General features: G+C 42.3%; 1 protein-coding gene across 9 annotated transcripts in view; it reads right to left on the bottom strand.

Moving 5' to 3' along the window:
• The window catches only part of HTR2A (5-hydroxytryptamine receptor 2A), a 40,073-nt gene extending 23,735 nt beyond the window's left edge, over window positions 1-16,338 (bottom strand). For 3 of the 9 annotated variants that reach the window (XR_004417111.1, XR_004417112.1, XM_033052779.1), the window contains exons 1-2: window positions 14,733-16,338; window positions 10,537-10,737 (exon numbers count right to left, since the gene is read on the bottom strand). Coding sequence is in view for 5 of the 9 variants with exons in the window: in XM_033052779.1 (XP_032908670.1) it covers window positions 10,537-10,737; window positions 14,733-15,132 (601 nt within the window). In the remaining 4 variants the exon portion in view is untranslated. The remainder of the gene's footprint in view (window positions 1-10,536; window positions 10,738-14,732) is intronic. The other 6 variants (XR_004417110.1, XR_004417109.1, XM_033052774.1 and 3 more) reach the window with 4 other exon arrangements.
• Between the last annotated feature and the right edge of the window lie 815 nt (window positions 16,339-17,153).

Below are 17,153 nucleotides of genomic sequence, written 5' to 3'. Positions count from 1 at the left end.
ATGCTACACACACAGTAATGCTTTAAAAATTACATATAGCAGCAATAAGCTAGAAATTATGGAAAGGTCTTAGATATTCCACTACCATAAGCAAATAACGTGATGCCTCCTAGAGCAGTCCAAGTGACAAGATCCCCTAATATCCCAGGTTTTATATCTCTGTCTTGTAATTACTACTTGGTGTGATTTGTTGAATGCTGATAATTTACTTGACACTGCCCTAATCTTCCACTGAACTCAACAGAGATTTCTGGTAATATCTCTGAGAATTCTTCAGCAGTGCTATTTGGCCTCATTGTGTTGTTTAAAAGAAGACTGAATGTAGCTATCAGATACATTTAAAAATTATTATTATTAATTTTTTTGCAATAACTTCACACTCCATCTGAAGGACAGAGATAACAAAAACTGTAATTCTTTTAGGTTTTCTAGACCTCAGACCATTTCCCAGCTGTTTCTCCATGCCTCCCTTTGTGGTTGTTTGCAGAAGCTGCTCAATAAGCAAATTGTCAGCTTCTTACTTGTTATACAAGGAGACTGCAGCAGTGGCTGGACTGTTATTCAGATAGATGTTGTGATGCCACAGATAATTTGGAAGGAAAAACAGAATGAGAAGCAGCTTAGAGACCTGCACAGGTCTGAAGATGATGAGTCAGGATACTGTGCTTTTACTGTCTACCCTGCAGCTAATGTCCTTCACCCTGACTGACTCTTAGACCAGTCAATGCCCTGGTCACATTTACCCATATTTCCCACCTACTGGTGTCTATGTGGGTGCTACAGCATGATCCCTGGACTTATCTTTCTGTTAAATGTCACAAAGCACCTTAAAAATGAAAAATAAATACATGAACTGTCTTCACAACAAGAAATGCAGGAGTGACCTCCTCATGTCTTGCAGTAGTATGCAAGACAGGGCTGGATTTAACCAGGGAACTTTCAATCTAAAACTTCTGAGTTGTTCTGTGCTTGCAAGGGGAAATTTACACTGCTCACTTAGTGTGCCTGGGACCTAAAATCACATACTTTTTCTCCCAGGATACTCACAGTTCAGCTCAGTCTATGATCCTGGCAATAGTGGTCAATTTGACATTTCAGAACTCAGATCAAATACAAGAAGTCGTAATAAGGGCTATGTTCTGCCAAAAGGGAATAAGTCTTCCCAGTGGGTGTGATTTATTTCCAACATAAAGGCAGGATTGAATACTGTGAAATACACAGATTCCAATTTTGATCAGGCAGAAAAGAAAGCCTTTATCACAATGCTACAGCCTGCTTTCAGGACATCACAGGAGCTCAACAAGCTATTTTCCATCAATGACCCTGGAGGACATCACAGACAAAATCACCTGACAGGTGTTTCTAAATTTGTCTCAGGTAATTAGGAATATGTTGTTGCAATTCTGACAAAACCCTTGACTTTTATTAGCTGGGCTTCTGCTTAGAAGGGATGCCAATGGCACAGGCCAGCTAATGTGTGGGGAAAGTTAATTGCAGCCTGAGTGTTCAATAGTTTGCAATGCTCCTGCTGATAAATATAAGGTTTTAATTTTAAAGAATTCTGTGATGCATGAACCTTTCTTAACATCATAAAACACATCTAGCTTGAGTAAAATATAATAAATAAAGGAACTTGTAATATTGTTCTATATAATTTTAAAATGAATGAAATTTTCTCTTTTCTTGACATTTTCTTTTATGCAACACAGTGCTACTTAAGCAGCTCCATTTTTAATTTAGAAGGTGATTAAATGCAGTCACAGCGTACAGACAACAGAATTTATGAATCCCAACGTAATTCCTTGTACACTTCTTTTGTTCACATTTGTGTTGCATCTGACATTTTCTATGCAGAAAAATTTTTTCTTGAAATATTCCATTTACAGTAATTTCACGATTATAAGCCTCACCATTTTGACTAAAATTTTGGTCCGAACCCGAAGTGCGGCTTATAATCAGGTACGGCTTATATATGGACAAATAACGAAAAGTTGCTGTTTTAGTTTGGAGGACAGGTGTCTGCTGAGAAAGGCAGGAACTTCTCTTTGAAATGGAGAATGTAAACCCCCTCCCTCCAAATTATTATAATTTTGAAATCAAGGGGCTTTCAGGCAAAGATATGGGAATTAGGAATAACAGTTCTTTTCTAGGGAAATTAAAATAGAAATACAGTACTACAAAGAACAAACCCCAGACCCTGACAGAGTCAGAGTACAACCTGACACCCCGTCAGGCAGGGTGTTGGTAGCAGTCCCATTAAATGGTGGCTGCGTCCTCCTGCAGTGACAGATGTGATTCAGTTGGAGCAGTGCTCCTGCAGAAGGTGCAGTTTCCCTCTAAAAGCCCAGTGGTGATGTGGAGAAATCCGGTTTTCCTCTGGAGTCCAGTGGAGAAATGGGCTCCCTTAGTATCCCAAAACCTCTGTTTTATCTTGGTAAGAAATGTTGGGCTCTTCCCCCTGGCTGGAGCAACTCCCAATGGGATGCAGTAATTTTATCAGTCACACAGTGGGACTCAATGGGCCATTAGCAGAAAATGACTCGCTGGAGGAAGGATGGGTTGTGAAAAGATAAAGAACAATGCCCTGCCTGGTTTCAATGGATGGTCCATTAGCAGAATATCTGCCGTTGAGATAAGGATCACTGCCCCCACCCTCAACAGATGGTGATAGAATAGATACCTTTTATCACACTCTGTATTGTAATGTGAGGTTTATAATCAGGTGCGGCTTATGTATGGACAAAGAATGAAAAGTTGCTGGCACTGGGGAGTGCGGCTTATACTCAGTGCGGCTTATAATCGTGAAATTACTGTACTCTGATGTACGCTACAGAGATACTGGCTAATTATAGGTCATATTGGCACCCACTGATAGTTACTTATTCATTCAAAAAACCCTCATAATAGGACAGGGCTGGCCAAATAAATTCAATGCTTCTTTGCTGGTAGCTTCAAGACGAAGAAGAACATGGTCCTTATGGTCTTCAAAAAAAAGACAAGTTGTTTTTAAAAAAGACGACTAATCCTTTCATTAGTACCTTGACCAAGCAGGTTCTTTTCAATTAAAAATAGAGCTCTGCTGTTTATCTCTTGGCTTTAAAAATAAAACCAAAGTTGAAAGAAATACCACATAATAATGTCATGACCACCCCTCATTCCTTTTTTCAGCTGAAAAGCAGATTGCTTCTTGCAAAAGGAGTGCTCGCAAAATGAGTATGTGCCTTTTTCGTCTCATCCTGATGTAATTACCCAAAGAATGTGGTAAATATATACATAATAATTATTTTTCCATCAATGACACATTTTTACTGTTATAATATCTTCTCCCCCATCCAGATGAATGCTGGGTTCTCAGTATCTTTGGTTTGCAAATATATCCCTATGGACACACGCCTGTGTCTCATTTCTTTATCTCTGTGTTTCCAAATTTGGAGAATTTAGAAAGCAGTTTAATCATTAACATTCTTTTAAGCATTTTTTTTTTCCATAAAGAAAAGTATAATGTTAGTAACACCTCCTTGTCAGATGAACAAACATTTACAAGTTCAAAATGCAAGGCTTTTAAACCTTCACAGTTATGGGAGGGAGATAAGTGTGGTAAGCTGATGGTCTGGTGGATGTGTTCACTCTTCTGGGAAGCACAAATCAAATAAAGGGTTATGTTACATTGGAAATATGGGGATAATTTACATCAAAGTAAATAGGATATTTATGTGTCTTTTTCAGAACTATCTTAAGTAATGCTTCATGACCAGAATGCATATGTTAGTCAACTCAGAAATGTGCATCATAACACTGAATATTCCTTTCCCATGGATCTGAAGATTACCTTCCCCAAGACAACCTGTACATGAAGGGCTTATTCTCATTAGTTGTCACTACTGTAGTAGTCATTAGTATGGCAATGAAGCCTCATACATTGTGTCTCTATGAAAAAATATAATGAAGATTCTATTTCTGAGATGTTTCTGAAGTTCTAATACTTTATTAATGAAATTTCATGCCAACATCCTTCATTATAATTGATGCAAATTTCTCTATATGTTGTGCAACAATTTTTTACAACTTTATTTTATTTTTATGGCATCATCTACATCCACAATTGGTGAAGGTCCCAGGGTTGCTCAAACATAAAACCTACAATGTTTGCCCCTGAGATCCTGCAGTTGGAGTGAGCAAATAGTATGTTCACTCTCTGAGAGATCGTTTCATGACTATGATAAAAATAAAAGAAATGTTCCCTAGGGAAATGATTGTAAAAACTTCTAAGAATGCAAAGTCAAAAAGTCAAAGTCTTCAAAAGAAGAAATGGAAGCAGAGTGAATGACTAGATGGGAAAAGGGTAGTGTAGCAGATATTTTAAGTTTAGCTTGAGCACTTCCAAATTTAGGTGCTGAGCTTTAAATCTATATTGTCAGAGTACAGTTCAGTGTGTAATTATTTGCAATTTTGTATATTTTGGCAGAATATTCCATGTTTTAACAAATGATCTCTTCCTATGCCAAAGCATCTGTAAATTAGACTTGATTAAAATGGCAAATTATGTCACCTGGAAGAAAAGGATGTGTAGAGGATTTAAGACAGGGACTCCCAGCCTGCAGATTATTAGCGGTTTGTGCCTTTTGAAAACTGTAAAGGAATTTTCAAATGGAGCTGTCCTTGACAGAAAGAAGGCTGAGCCTAAGGAGCCCAAAGCTCTCAGCAAAACAATCCAGAGGCACGGGTGGTTGAACTCTCCCAGTCCCTGCTGCTTGCCTGGCCCTTCCTACACTGTAAGGCAGCAAGAAGTCATGCAGAGAAATTGCAGGCTGCCTGTGAAGGAGGTGTAAGCCTCCGTGGCAGCATAAAATGCCACACTGCCAAATTACAGTAGTTTCACGAATACAAGCCGCACGGAGTATAAGCCGCACTTCCGGTGCCTCGACAATGTTGCTGTCTTTGTCAATAGATAAACCGCACCCCGAATATTAGCCGCACTTTCGTTCGTAGCGAGAATCCGTGTGCAGATTTCACAAATTGGCCAATTAGTAACAGGATCGCGGCATAGCGGGGTTTACTGGCTCGGGGCGGGGCCAGGAAGGCTCGGCCCGCTCATGGTTGCCGACGGGGCCGGCCGGGTGGTGCTGCAGCCGCCGCCGGGCTCACTGGCCCCCCCTCTCCCGTCAGCACCGCCCCACTGCTGCGTTTACTCGCCCTGCCGGTGGGCCAGCTGCCGCTGCCACCGCCAGGCACGCCGGCCGCCCCGCTGCTGCGTTTACTCGCCCTGCCGGCGGGCCAGCCGCCACCGCCGCTGCCAGGCACGCCGGCCGCCCCGCGCCATGTTTGGTCACCCAGCCGGCAGGCCAGCCGCCGCTGCCAGGCTCTGCCGGCGGGGCGGCCGCCGCCAGGCTCGCCGGCCGCCCCCTCCCATCTGCACCGCTGCCGCGTTTGCTCGCCCTGGCCGGCACTGCAGGCCCCCGCACCGCCGGGCTCCCCCACGCTGCTGGCCCCGATTCTGCTGGGCTTCCCCCGCTGCCAGGCAGCCCCACCCGCCAGCCTTCCTGCTTCTGCCATGCTCCCCTGCACTGCTAGCCCCAGTTCTCCTGGGCTCCCCCGCCCTGCTGGCCCAGGCTCTGCCGCCCCCCCTGCCCCGCCCTGCTGGCCCAGGCTCTGCCGCCCGCCCCCCACACTGCTAGCCCCGCCTCTGCCAGGCTTTCCCACCTCAGCCGGGGCCGGCTGGGCTCCAGCTTGGCTTGGGGCTGCCGCGGGCTCTCACTTCTGTGTTGGCAGCTCTTAGAATATTGTTCATGTATTAGCCGCCCTCGAATATTAGCCGCACTTCCGGGTTTCCACCAAACTTTTGGTCAAATTGGTGCGGCTTGTATTCGTGAAATTACTGTAGTTGGGGCCTCAGTTGTGCTGGTCTTGATTTGTACACCTGGAGTTAACTTCGCTCTGAACATTGCTTCACATGCTACAGTATTTCTCCTTTCTGAAGTCTCAAAAGCAATGGCAAAATTTTAGAATTATGTGGTGGGAGGTATTTTACCAGCTTCATCCAGATCCATGTTGGGCTTTTTTTTCTGCGTGAAAAGTACTGAATAAATCTGAGTTGTTAGTGACTGGGGAGTGCAGAGACTGCCTGAAGGCAATGAACAGATGTGTAGGCTGAGTGAGAAATGATAAGAGAAAACTCAGCTTAGAGTGCTTGAGCTTCATCAAACTTCACATTACTTAGAGCATTAACAGAGGAATAGAGAGAAATAAGAACTGAGGAATGTTTATATATAATGTTTATATATAAGGACTTAACATTCATGCCTGTAATTCTTTTATGTTACCCTGTCAAGGAGTAAATGATGCACTATTGGCCTCTTGCAGAGCAATGCATTTGGCAGGCCCATTTAGGACTCAAAGGTATTTGACATGTATTTTTAAGCATAGGCTCTATTTACAATTCTATAGAGTCCAGTTCTATTCAAAATTCTACTTTTTTTCCAGCAGAGGGGAATCCTTTGGCTTTTTACACCTGTTCTCAATAATGACCTCTGTGCTTTAAAATAAATGGAATAATTTTGAGGGTTTAATGAGCTTTTGCCTTCAACAGCTACAAATAATCTAATTATCTAGCCACTGTACATACTGGATGATTTAAGAATTAAAGACACAATTAGAATGTGTTACAGTAATTAGAATCTCTTCTAAACCAATTGCCTGTGGCATTACATGGTCTAGTGAAACAAAGGCTTCTGTCTAAATGCTTTTCTTCCACTAAATGCAAAAACAAATGTTAGCACAATTCACTTTTTTTAAACTGAGAAAATCAAGATTTCAGAAGTCAAGTAAATTAAACTGTCTGTGGTTTTTTCCTGCTGTTTTTTTAAATGCTTCATATTTCACTGAAGTCAATGGAAGGAATATCACTGATTGCCTTTGGTTAAAATTGACTGAATGTATTTGTGTATTTTGTGAATAAAATGAAAAATATTAATTTAGTGAACAAAAGTGTAATTAGTTTGGTACACTAGAAATTATAATCTAGATGGGTTGGGAAGCACTAGAAGAGCTTCTTCAGGCCCCAAAAATCATCTAGAAGTATTTGCAGGAGTCAGTGAGCAGTGGATAAGGACAATCCACCTGCTATAATGTTCCCAGGTTTCCAGAAATCCCTGACAATACTTTTTGTCAAAGGCTGTTAATTAAATTCTAATGGCAACAGAAGAAAGATCCTCTTGTAGAAAAAGAATGGGATGAAAGAGAGAAGGTTGAAAGACAAGTGGTAGGATTAAATGGTTTGCTTCCACGTTGATGGTGGTAGAAGGTAGCATCTGAGAGCCCTGTAGATCCGTAAGTGCTGTTCGGCTCGGCCTGAGCTGTTTGCATGGTAGGTGGAACTGATTAAATGTGCTGCCAACACACAACTGTTGGCTGTTTTCCCCCTCTCCTCTGCTAAAATGAACCTCTGCACCAGGAAACATAACATCTTTCCTTTCTTTCTCTTGCTTTTTACTCTCCATCTCATACTTCATAAGAGTTCACAGGTCACCAGCTCAGCTGTCAAGTGTAGGAACATGGGGAAGTCAAAGGATATCTATCTGAGTGAGGCTGGAGAGCAAAACCTTGGATCTGTATCTTTAAGTGAAATAGTGGCCACACTAGGGGCTGTGGAGAATGTGTTGTGCCCAACACCAGCTCTGCTTGTGCCATCATAGAATGGTTTGGGTTGGAAAGGACCTTCAAGGTAATCTCATTCCAACTCCCCTGCCACAGGTAGAGACACCTTCCACTAGACCAGGTTGCTCAGAGCCCTATCCAGCCTGGCACTGAGCATTTCCAGGGATGGAGCACCCACAGCTTTTCTGGGCAACCTATGCCAGTGTCTTGCCTCATTCATCCCAGTAAGAGTTCTCAGCCATAGCTGTGTGAAAATGCAAAGAGTTAAATCATTTATAGCCTTGTCACTCTAAGTAGCACTGAGAACCAGGAGGCTGGTAAATGATACATGGAACATCTTTTTGTTCAAAAAGCATTTCCAGTTACTAAGTGATATAGAAAGCACCTTCAGAAACCCATTTTCTACATATTCCTAGCTGGATGGTGGCAAACCAGGAGGATAAGGGTTGATGACTGACAGACAGCAGGTTACATGTGTGATCTGGGACCTGTCAAGATTCCTTATAATACTGGCATTTTTCTTTGTTCTATTAATATGGCGATATGGCACAGTGCAAACTTAGTCCAGCCTGGCAGCGACTGCCTCATCAGTTTCTTATAGCTTTTTCCTATGTGTTTGCTTTCTTATCTGTCCTCTGGAGCGCATCCCATTTGCTACAGTTTGTTGCCAGGCTAGAAAACTGACCCTTCTTCCTTCAGCTGGTTTCCCCATGCCCCTTGCTTCCTTGAGACCAGAAACCAACTAAGCACCACTTAATTCCTGCCCATCTAAGTGTGCTTGCCTGCAGTAATTTGTACCATTTAGCCTCCTCACTGCTTTGGTGTTACGAAGTGTGTGAATGAGATGGAGCTGCCCTAAAACCCTTCCTATTTTCCTGACATCAACTGTTCCCTTACACGTCCTTATCCAGCTTCAGTAGAGCAGGACTCTGTCCTCTTCACTCATGCCACACATGAGTGGTTTCCAATAAAATAAGGAGTTGTATTTTTGGAGTTATATAAATATGGAGCACATTGCTATCACTTGCCATAATAACAATAACATCTGTGACTCATCACTGTTAGAAGACAGTTTCTACAGAGAGCAGAAAAGGTGTTTTTACAATTGATATGTTACTAATTATTACTGCAAAGAAAAACCATAACTTTTGAAACAAAGTATCAAGCTATCAAAGAAATTAACCCTTCTGCTACAGGACATAAACCATGTTCTAACTAATAGGATTAAAATAACACCTTATTTCTGGATTCATTTTAATACTGAGATAATTTAGATACTCAGTCAGTAAGTCCCTGTCTGAGAAAAGATGCAAAACAGCAAAGTGGACCACTTGTTTGCCCCTGGAATGGTCATTCTGATAATTCTGTGAATTTGCATTTGAAAAGGACAGTAATTTCACACACACTAAGCACAAGGCGTCAAATGCCAACAAACACAGTATGCACAATTTTAAGGAGTGTTTGAACTATTTAGGCTATATAGAGAAATGCACTGAAAATACTTGCACTTAGCAGTTTCAAAAACTGGAAAAACTGGACAGAGTAGGTAATATGTTTTCTACTGGATTTTAAAAATGTGACTGTAAAAGACACAAGATATGTTTCGTCTAATCTAAATGAAGATGTCTACATCTGAGTTGCTATAGGCTTCCTTTATAGTTGAGAGCTAGATATTTTTAGGGTGGAGTTCACCTGGCCTGTGCTAGACATCTACATCTGATCAGTTGAATGCACCCCAGAGCCAGATGTTGTTGAACCTCATCAGGTCATGGAAAACGCAGAACTGTCCTCTGTTGAGTGAATACTCCCACGATTTCTTGCTGTGCAGCGGAAGATACAGCTATTTTAAATCCTAACAATCCTAGGCTGCTTTTTCTCAGACTGTGGGCCAGGATCAAGAGGGAAGTCAGGAGACAATTTAGAGTGCCAGGCTGGCAGCATGTTAGGCATCATCTCCTCTCCCTCCTCTGGGAAGAGTGGTAAGGGATCACTGTTACCACTTGCAATAATTTGTATTAGCCAGGGAAGGAGCTAATTACCTTTGATTGCTGACAGCTCACATCTCTTCTAGGGCAAAAGAGTGAATTCTTCCTGCCTCTGAATATGTGAGCTGCTAATGCTCAAGGGTCTACAAAACCACAAGCACTGAAAGAGAACTACGTTTTCAAAGCATTTGAGGACCTCTACCCCAGGTGTGTGAGGAAATCCCTGATGGCATCAGACACCAAACTCTTCCAACTCCATGCCATAAGGCTGCTCTGGACATGCTGCCACCATGGGAATGAAAGATCAGTGTTCTCTGCCTAGTTTCAAGGCTCTGGGTTTTGCCACCACAAAAGAGATTTGTGTACTGGGTCGTTCACAACACCTATTTCAGACTGTAATTCTAAACTGTCCTCTGGAGAGACATCTCTCATTCTCACTCTACACAGTATCTGTTGCTTCCTAAATAGGATGCATAAATTCCCCACCAGACACACCAAGATAGGCAGAGAAGATCTGCCCATGAGAAAAATCTGTAAGCAAATTACCCAAATAAGAAATTGGCAAAAAAATACTTATTCCAGTTAATATCTATTTTTCTTTTCCTATATTTGTTTAGGTAATGATGGATCATCAGTATGGGAAATCAACACATCTTTATCATAAACTTGAATGCAGTCAGGCTATCACTAATGTATATTCTTTCAGTGCTGCTCAGTTCTCCTCCATTTCCCATTTTTGTTGATTTCCATTGCATAAGTACTACAATACAGCATTTCTTAGACTGTGGAAAGCAAAATACTGTAGGCAGAGAATAAAGTTTTAGACTGCAGTATGTATGTCAAATCCTCTCAAAAGCTGGAAATCTGTAATTCCATGCTGAAGTGTTGCCTCACTTACCAACTGATATGGTCCAAACAGCAATTATTTTGGCAAAAGCCTTAGTTCTTGAGTTAAAGCGGCTGTGGTGGATGGGGTTCCGGATGGCGATGTAGCGATCCAGCGAGATGGCACAGAGATGCATGATGGACGCCGTGGAGAACAGCACGTCCAAGTAGATCCAAATGGCACAGAGCTTCCTGGGTAGAGGCCATTCATATCCTGCACAAGAGAAAGCTGGCATCAGCTAAAGATGTGGCATGCATCTTTTGCTGTGACACATGTCTTAGTGCATATGTCCTTCTAGTAGGATAGTAGTAAGTACTTAGTAGTAGTAAGTGATACATTTAGAAGCTGCCTTACACTGTTCTAAGAAAATATTTTTATTTGTTTGCAGCCTTCTAACTGTAGCTTTTGGGGTTAACTCTGCTTCTTTCCCAGGCTACAGGCAGCATATGTTTTTTCTTTTTAATTCTATTTGCGTAATGCTAGTGCTTGCTGCTATGATTAAACATTTTTGGCAGCAAATCTATGAAAAAAGAAGCAATTTTGTCATTGTAAATCTGCAAGTTCTCAGTTTTGCTTTAGGACTTTTTGTCCACATAATTACTGTATTATCAACACCTGCTGATATGTAAAGCTGCCTTCTAAAAGTAAAACTTTGGATTTAATGGAAGCTAAAGAAGAAAAATTACTTTGTTGCTTACCAGTGATATTTATCTCACCTGTCTTTAGGCCTCTACCACATACCTAAAAAAGGATATTCCCTCTGTCAATTAATATTGATAGGCTCCTCCAGGGAATGTAATACAAAGCAGATGCATTAGTGTTTACCAATATCCAACTTACAGCTTCTTAGCTCCAAATTAAGCCTTTACCTTTTCCTTTTTCTTTCCACTACCCATGAAGATTAATTGATTACCTTCCTTTCTCAAGGCTGTTGGGAGATGACTATCATGGCTTGCCTAGTTTTGTGTTTATTTTTTTGTCTTCCAGTCTAAGAAAAGCCTACTATTTTATCTTTTTCTTACAGATCATGCTTTTAAAACTGTTTTCCTTCTTCTAATTCTTCCCTGGAATCTGTTTAATTTATCTGCATCTTGTTTATCGTTCAGACTAAAGCAAGACTCGGTACTCTTGCAAAGACCTCCTGACAGCTAAGTGAAATACAAGATTTCTTCATGGATCTTGAAGGTAATGTCTTTACTTATACAACCTGGAATGGTAAGTGCCTTTTGTATGAAAATATCATGCTAGTGAAGCTAGCTAGTTTAGCTAACGATATATTTTGACAACCAGATCTTGTTCAGCGTTCTTGAAGCCTGGACAAATTTCACCAGCAGAAGTTGGTTTGCTTCTTTTACCTTTGCACCTACCCTCACTGGGTGGTACTTGTTGGTTTCAGATTTTCTCTTCAGGGGTCCAGACTCTTGTTGAGGATTCTCATCCTGTCCCTCTGAGTGCTTGTAACCTCTCCCAGCTTGGTGCTTTTGGAAAGCTGTGTATGCTCTCACTCCACACACTATACATGTAGTTCAAAGCAGACTGTACTGAACAGACCCAGGCTAAGGAGAGCCCTGCAGGACCCCCCATTCAAAAGCCTCCTACTCCAGCAGGGACCACTAATAGCTCTTTTTTGAGCAAATTTTGAAGTTAACAGGGTCCTTATTTTGTAGTGATTTAATTTAGAGCATATTAACCAAGCTGCCCATTGTAGTGTGGTACGGGGCAATGCCGAAGCTCATGTTGTGAGAATATGTTAGTATTTTGGGGACTACCTGTCTCCTTTGGAGATACAGTACAAGATTTGCAACAGCAAGAATGGAAGGAGAGGTGGAGGAGGTAGGTCTGTGCCCAATTACATTTAGTCTCAGTGAGTACTGAGGAGACCTATTTCTTGGTGTTCTTGGGTTGCTGTAATACAAGCTGACCCTGACAAGCCACACAGCATTTATGGATGTATTTTATCATGTTTTCAGGTCTTCTGTTGGGAAATCTGGTCCCTGGAGTGTGTTATGCGATGGCTGGATTTCAAGGGTGTGACTTCCCAGTAACATCTCTATGTCAGGCCAGACCAGTTTGCACAGGGAAACCTGTTAAAGTATTTTTACACTTGACAACATATATCTGTTCTCTTGCTTCAGTGACCCTTGGGAACACATTTGTCATATCCTTCTAGACTTCTCATCTTTGCAATAACCAGGATGGGGCAGGGATAAAACAGCATCTGTCAGGTAAACTTCCTTAGAGACTACAGATTCAAGAAAGGGGAAAGAAAATATATGAGAGGAGAAAACTCTGGATGCAATAAGGTGCACACTTAGTAAGGGTATAGAAAACATCTTCCAGGAAGTTTTCTGCTCTGTAGCCACCTTGGTAGGAGTTACCAGGTGCTGCTGTTTCCAGCAGAGCCTGGGGCTGCTGTGTGGATGGAGAACACTGCCCAGCCCAAAGGGCTGGCACAGGCACATGGCCAGGCACCCAAACCAGGGTTGCCCACAGTAGCTGTAAAGCTCTCAAGAAAATCATCTCTCCTTTAAGCCAAGCAATCACCATAGCCCTTCAAGGGGCTGCAGAAAGGGTGGTGGAGCACTATTGTTCCATAGCCTTGGAGGAGTCCTGGCAGAGCAGGTGTGCACAAAGTCCTCCAGTTTGAGCTCAAGACTGTCAGCATAGGTGATGTGCCTGAAGCTGAGCAGTAGTGGCCAAGAAAATGCTCCTGTGGAAGGGAAGGTTTCCCTCCATGCCACCACTGATCATCCTGGAGGTTGATGGTGCACCACACCAAGATGGCTCTCCTGGTAGCAGTGTGTGCCACCAGAGGATTTGTCACCCCAAGTTATGCTGCTGCCATTCCTGGTCTTGCAAGGGAAGAAGGAGGGAGAGAGGAGGCAAAGCCAGCACAGCCGCTCCCTTTGCCTCCCGTGCCCGGCCGTGGCCAAGGAGGGCGGCGCAGCCTTTCCCGGGACTAGGGCTCCGGAATCCCGCCGTGCAGGAAAGGCATCCAGCGCCCCAGCCCCCAAACCCCTCCCGAAACACGGATTTCGGGCGTCCCTTCCCTCGGCAGCGGAGCCTGGCCAGCAGGAGTCCCTGTTGCTTGTCTCAGGGAATCACGCACGACTCAAACCTCAACCATCGGACAATTTCTGTTTCACGCTGTTTCTCCCGCCAAAGATAATCGCTCACTAACACGGTAAATCACAGTGTTGCACCATCACTGATGCCAAATGCAGTTTGCAAATGCTACTGGGGGCGATCTGTGTAGAGATACTGAACATGGAAAATAGACTTCCAACTTGCTGGATTAATCTCCCTTAAATCACAGGCTCATGTTTGGACCTTAAGTCTCGAAGTAGTGAAGTTAATAGAAATCTTTCCAAACAATCTCATTTTCCTCCTGACTATGTCTAGCTTCTTTCTGAAGTGTAGCAATTCAGTTGTAGCACTGGAAGACTAGTTTCTGAAGTTTAGGGACAGTAACAGCCTGACAAAATGGGTGCTGAACACACAGGGTGCTCCTTGTTCCTGCATGAGCTGTGCTGCAAATGATTTTGGTGAAAATGGGAAGAAAGATCTGCTATTAATCACCTGCAAGGGCATGAATTGTGAGTCATTATTAACTTAAATAACTTCTCTTAAGAAATGATAATTTTGCATTCGTAAACAGGCAGAATTAATGCCCATTCATTTCTTAACTCCTGCAATATTTATTCCAGCAGTAATCTGCTTGTTAGTAAGTCAGATATCTAAGCAGAGTATTGGTGATAAGAAAATTATTTACATTTGTATTACTTCAGTAAAAATTGAGGGGGCTGCCTACTTTGAATCTAAAAGTAGTCATTAGTGTTTTGGTACACATTTGCAGAGCAAAGGACCCTGGCAGGACCCTACATTCTCATAGGGAATATGAAAATTATGAGCTGGGGAAAAAACCTGAAAGCAATAGAAAGAACAAAGCATCTTCATATATATTTTGAAACAACTCAACTGACAACTGAGTAATAAACTAACATTATGTACTGTGTTCAGGTAGCTGGAAATATAAAGTAGGAAAAGATTCAAGTACTTCACCTGTTCCATCCATTAACCAGTGACACTTATATGGAGTGATAACAATTTTCTGTGGTAAGAGAATGAAATCATAATAACAAGATGTTATTGCATGCAATGTTTAAGGCTTGTCAATACATGCAGTAGGTTACACAGCTAATACTCACCATACAGTATGGTTAACATGGATACAGGCATGACAAGGAAACCCAGCAGCATATCAGCTATTGCAAGTGACATTAGAAAATAGTTAGTGGCATTCTGTAGTTTTTTCTCCAGTGAAACAGCCATGATGACAAGAATATTTCCAGCAATGGTTAAAACAATCACTATCACTGTCAGCAGAGCTGGCCAGTTTTTCTGTGTAGGGCAGCACGGTGGGCTCATGTTACCTTCACATGAAAGGTTGGTTAGGTTGTCAGAGTTCACAGTCAAGTTGCAGAGATGCGATATATTAATTTCTCCAGCCCCATAAACGTTTCTGTAGAATCTTCTCTCATGATTTATTTGTATGAAGGAGTTTGCAGTTGGGTTCACAGAGCTCTCTCCATCACAAAGAATATCCATTGCTAAGTCCAAAACCACAGAGACAAATTGTGAAAAACAGGAAATTATCACCCTTTGTCACCATTGGGCATTATATTCCTCAGCTTTCCATGCCAGAAGTTGAGGGAGCACAATCTTTCGTCGACCTTATTTTTGCCAGTATTCTGTATTTTAGGATGATGTAGAAAAACATACCAGAATTACTCTGAAGGCTGAAATGTTTCGTTTACAGTTCCATAGGAAGTCCAGTGTTGGCATATATTGAAAATCCAGCTGAAAAGTAAAACTGGGCTGTAGGATACAGAATGTGGACTTGAGGCTTCAGAGAGCAAAAATGTTGGAGAAATAAAAGACATAAAACTTTTGCAACCACGAGGACTCCCCTCTGGAGCTACATCTTATTGCTATTGGTAACTGTAATCACACAATTTTAAACACAGCAGTATTAAAATAGCTTGCTGTATCAAACAGCAAAGCTCTTGCTTCTCTATTAAGGAAGTTGATTAGTGATTCCATCCAGCATCTTTCTCTTGAAATAATTAAATATGCTCTTATTTATAGTGTATCTTTCATAATAGAGCTGATAGTCTCTGTCTTCTGCTGTATTTCAGAATCATTTTCTGCCTTCTATCAGAGACTACACATTCTGCTCCATGCTGATTTTTGTAGCTAATTGTACCTTTCGGCCCAGCATGGCTTCAGAATGGAAATTAAACAACTAGATACTGTTATAAAAGAATAGAATTTAAGGAAGACTTACATTGCACTTCAGAGCCCACTTTCAAACTGCACATAGATGCACTTTGCACCCTGGTTTACCATTTTCTTCACTGTGTTTATCCAGTTCCGTGTCTTTTTTTCTTCAGCCTCCTCCACAATGGTGGTATTTCAAATAGTTTCTTGACTTCTAAACTGCACACTTGAGTGAAGCCAGTTCCTGTGCTGCGAGGCTTGCTCTTTTCTTCTGAGAGATAGGCTGCTTGCCGGCTCTTTCCTTGTGCATTTCCCCGCCCCAGGGCAAGCTATATTTAAAGTAATAATAATATCAGAGCCCTTCTTGAAGTGACACAAAAGAAAGCGCGCGCACACACTCACGAGAAAGCAGCCTCCACGGAGGAATTACTGATTGCAACAGGAATGGAATTTCTTCCTTGCTGCCTTGTTCGGATTGTCAGACCTCCCACTCTCTGGATGTCATAAACCACAAGGTAGCGACAGCAGAGGAGGGCAGGGGAGGGCAGAGCTGAGAGGGTCCTTTTGGTAAACCAGCAGCTTTTTCAGTGCTCATTTCAGAGTTCTCTGCTTGGGGGCTTTTTCAATGCACGCTTTCAATTTGCAGCGGATGGCTCACAAACAGCTGCATGCAATTACAGGGATTTACAGGATGCAGGCTTGAGTGAGACAAAATCTAAGGATTGCAATGGTAGATACTAGTGAAATACGTAAGTGAGAAGTTTTTTCCGTAGAGGGGACATTCCACCAGCCTTAAAAGGCAGGCATAATATTCAATCTCCTTCAGTTTTAAGTTGAGGTCTGTGCTGACATGTGAATCAAATTGGCAATAGATATTTATAAAAAATTGAAGTCACTCTGATGTCATACTCATTTGTCAGGAGATGGATGTAACACCTAACTCCAGCAGCCTGTCCCAAGCAGGCATCCCAAATGAAGCAGTTCTGTAAAGCAAAGTGTGTATGGAGCAAAGGGGAAACAAAACAGCCTCACACTGCTTCTGTCGTGTACCTCTGCTGCCAGGACGCACATGAAGAAATAGCCAACTCTTCAATTTGCCACCTGAATAAAACCAGCTCCCCAGACTTTCTGAGACTTACAGCTGTCAAAATTTTGGCTGAGTGGGTCTGCTGCTCACCTGTGCATCCTGACATATATTGCAGACTTCACTCACACTGAGAGCAGTGGCTTAAAAGAGGCAGGCTCAGGCAGTTTACAGTGGGAGCTCAGAGAGGTGTCAGAGCATAGAGCACCTGTGGGTCCTGGCAGGCCCTTGGGAGCCACAGGTTGCTCCCACAGCTCAGCTCTGT

Source organism: Catharus ustulatus, chromosome 2, assembly GCF_009819885.2.
Source record: "Catharus ustulatus isolate bCatUst1 chromosome 2, bCatUst1.pri.v2, whole genome shotgun sequence".
NCBI lineage: Eukaryota > Metazoa > Chordata > Aves > Passeriformes > Turdidae > Catharus > Catharus ustulatus.
This window is presented reverse-complemented; position numbering and strand designations above follow the sequence as displayed.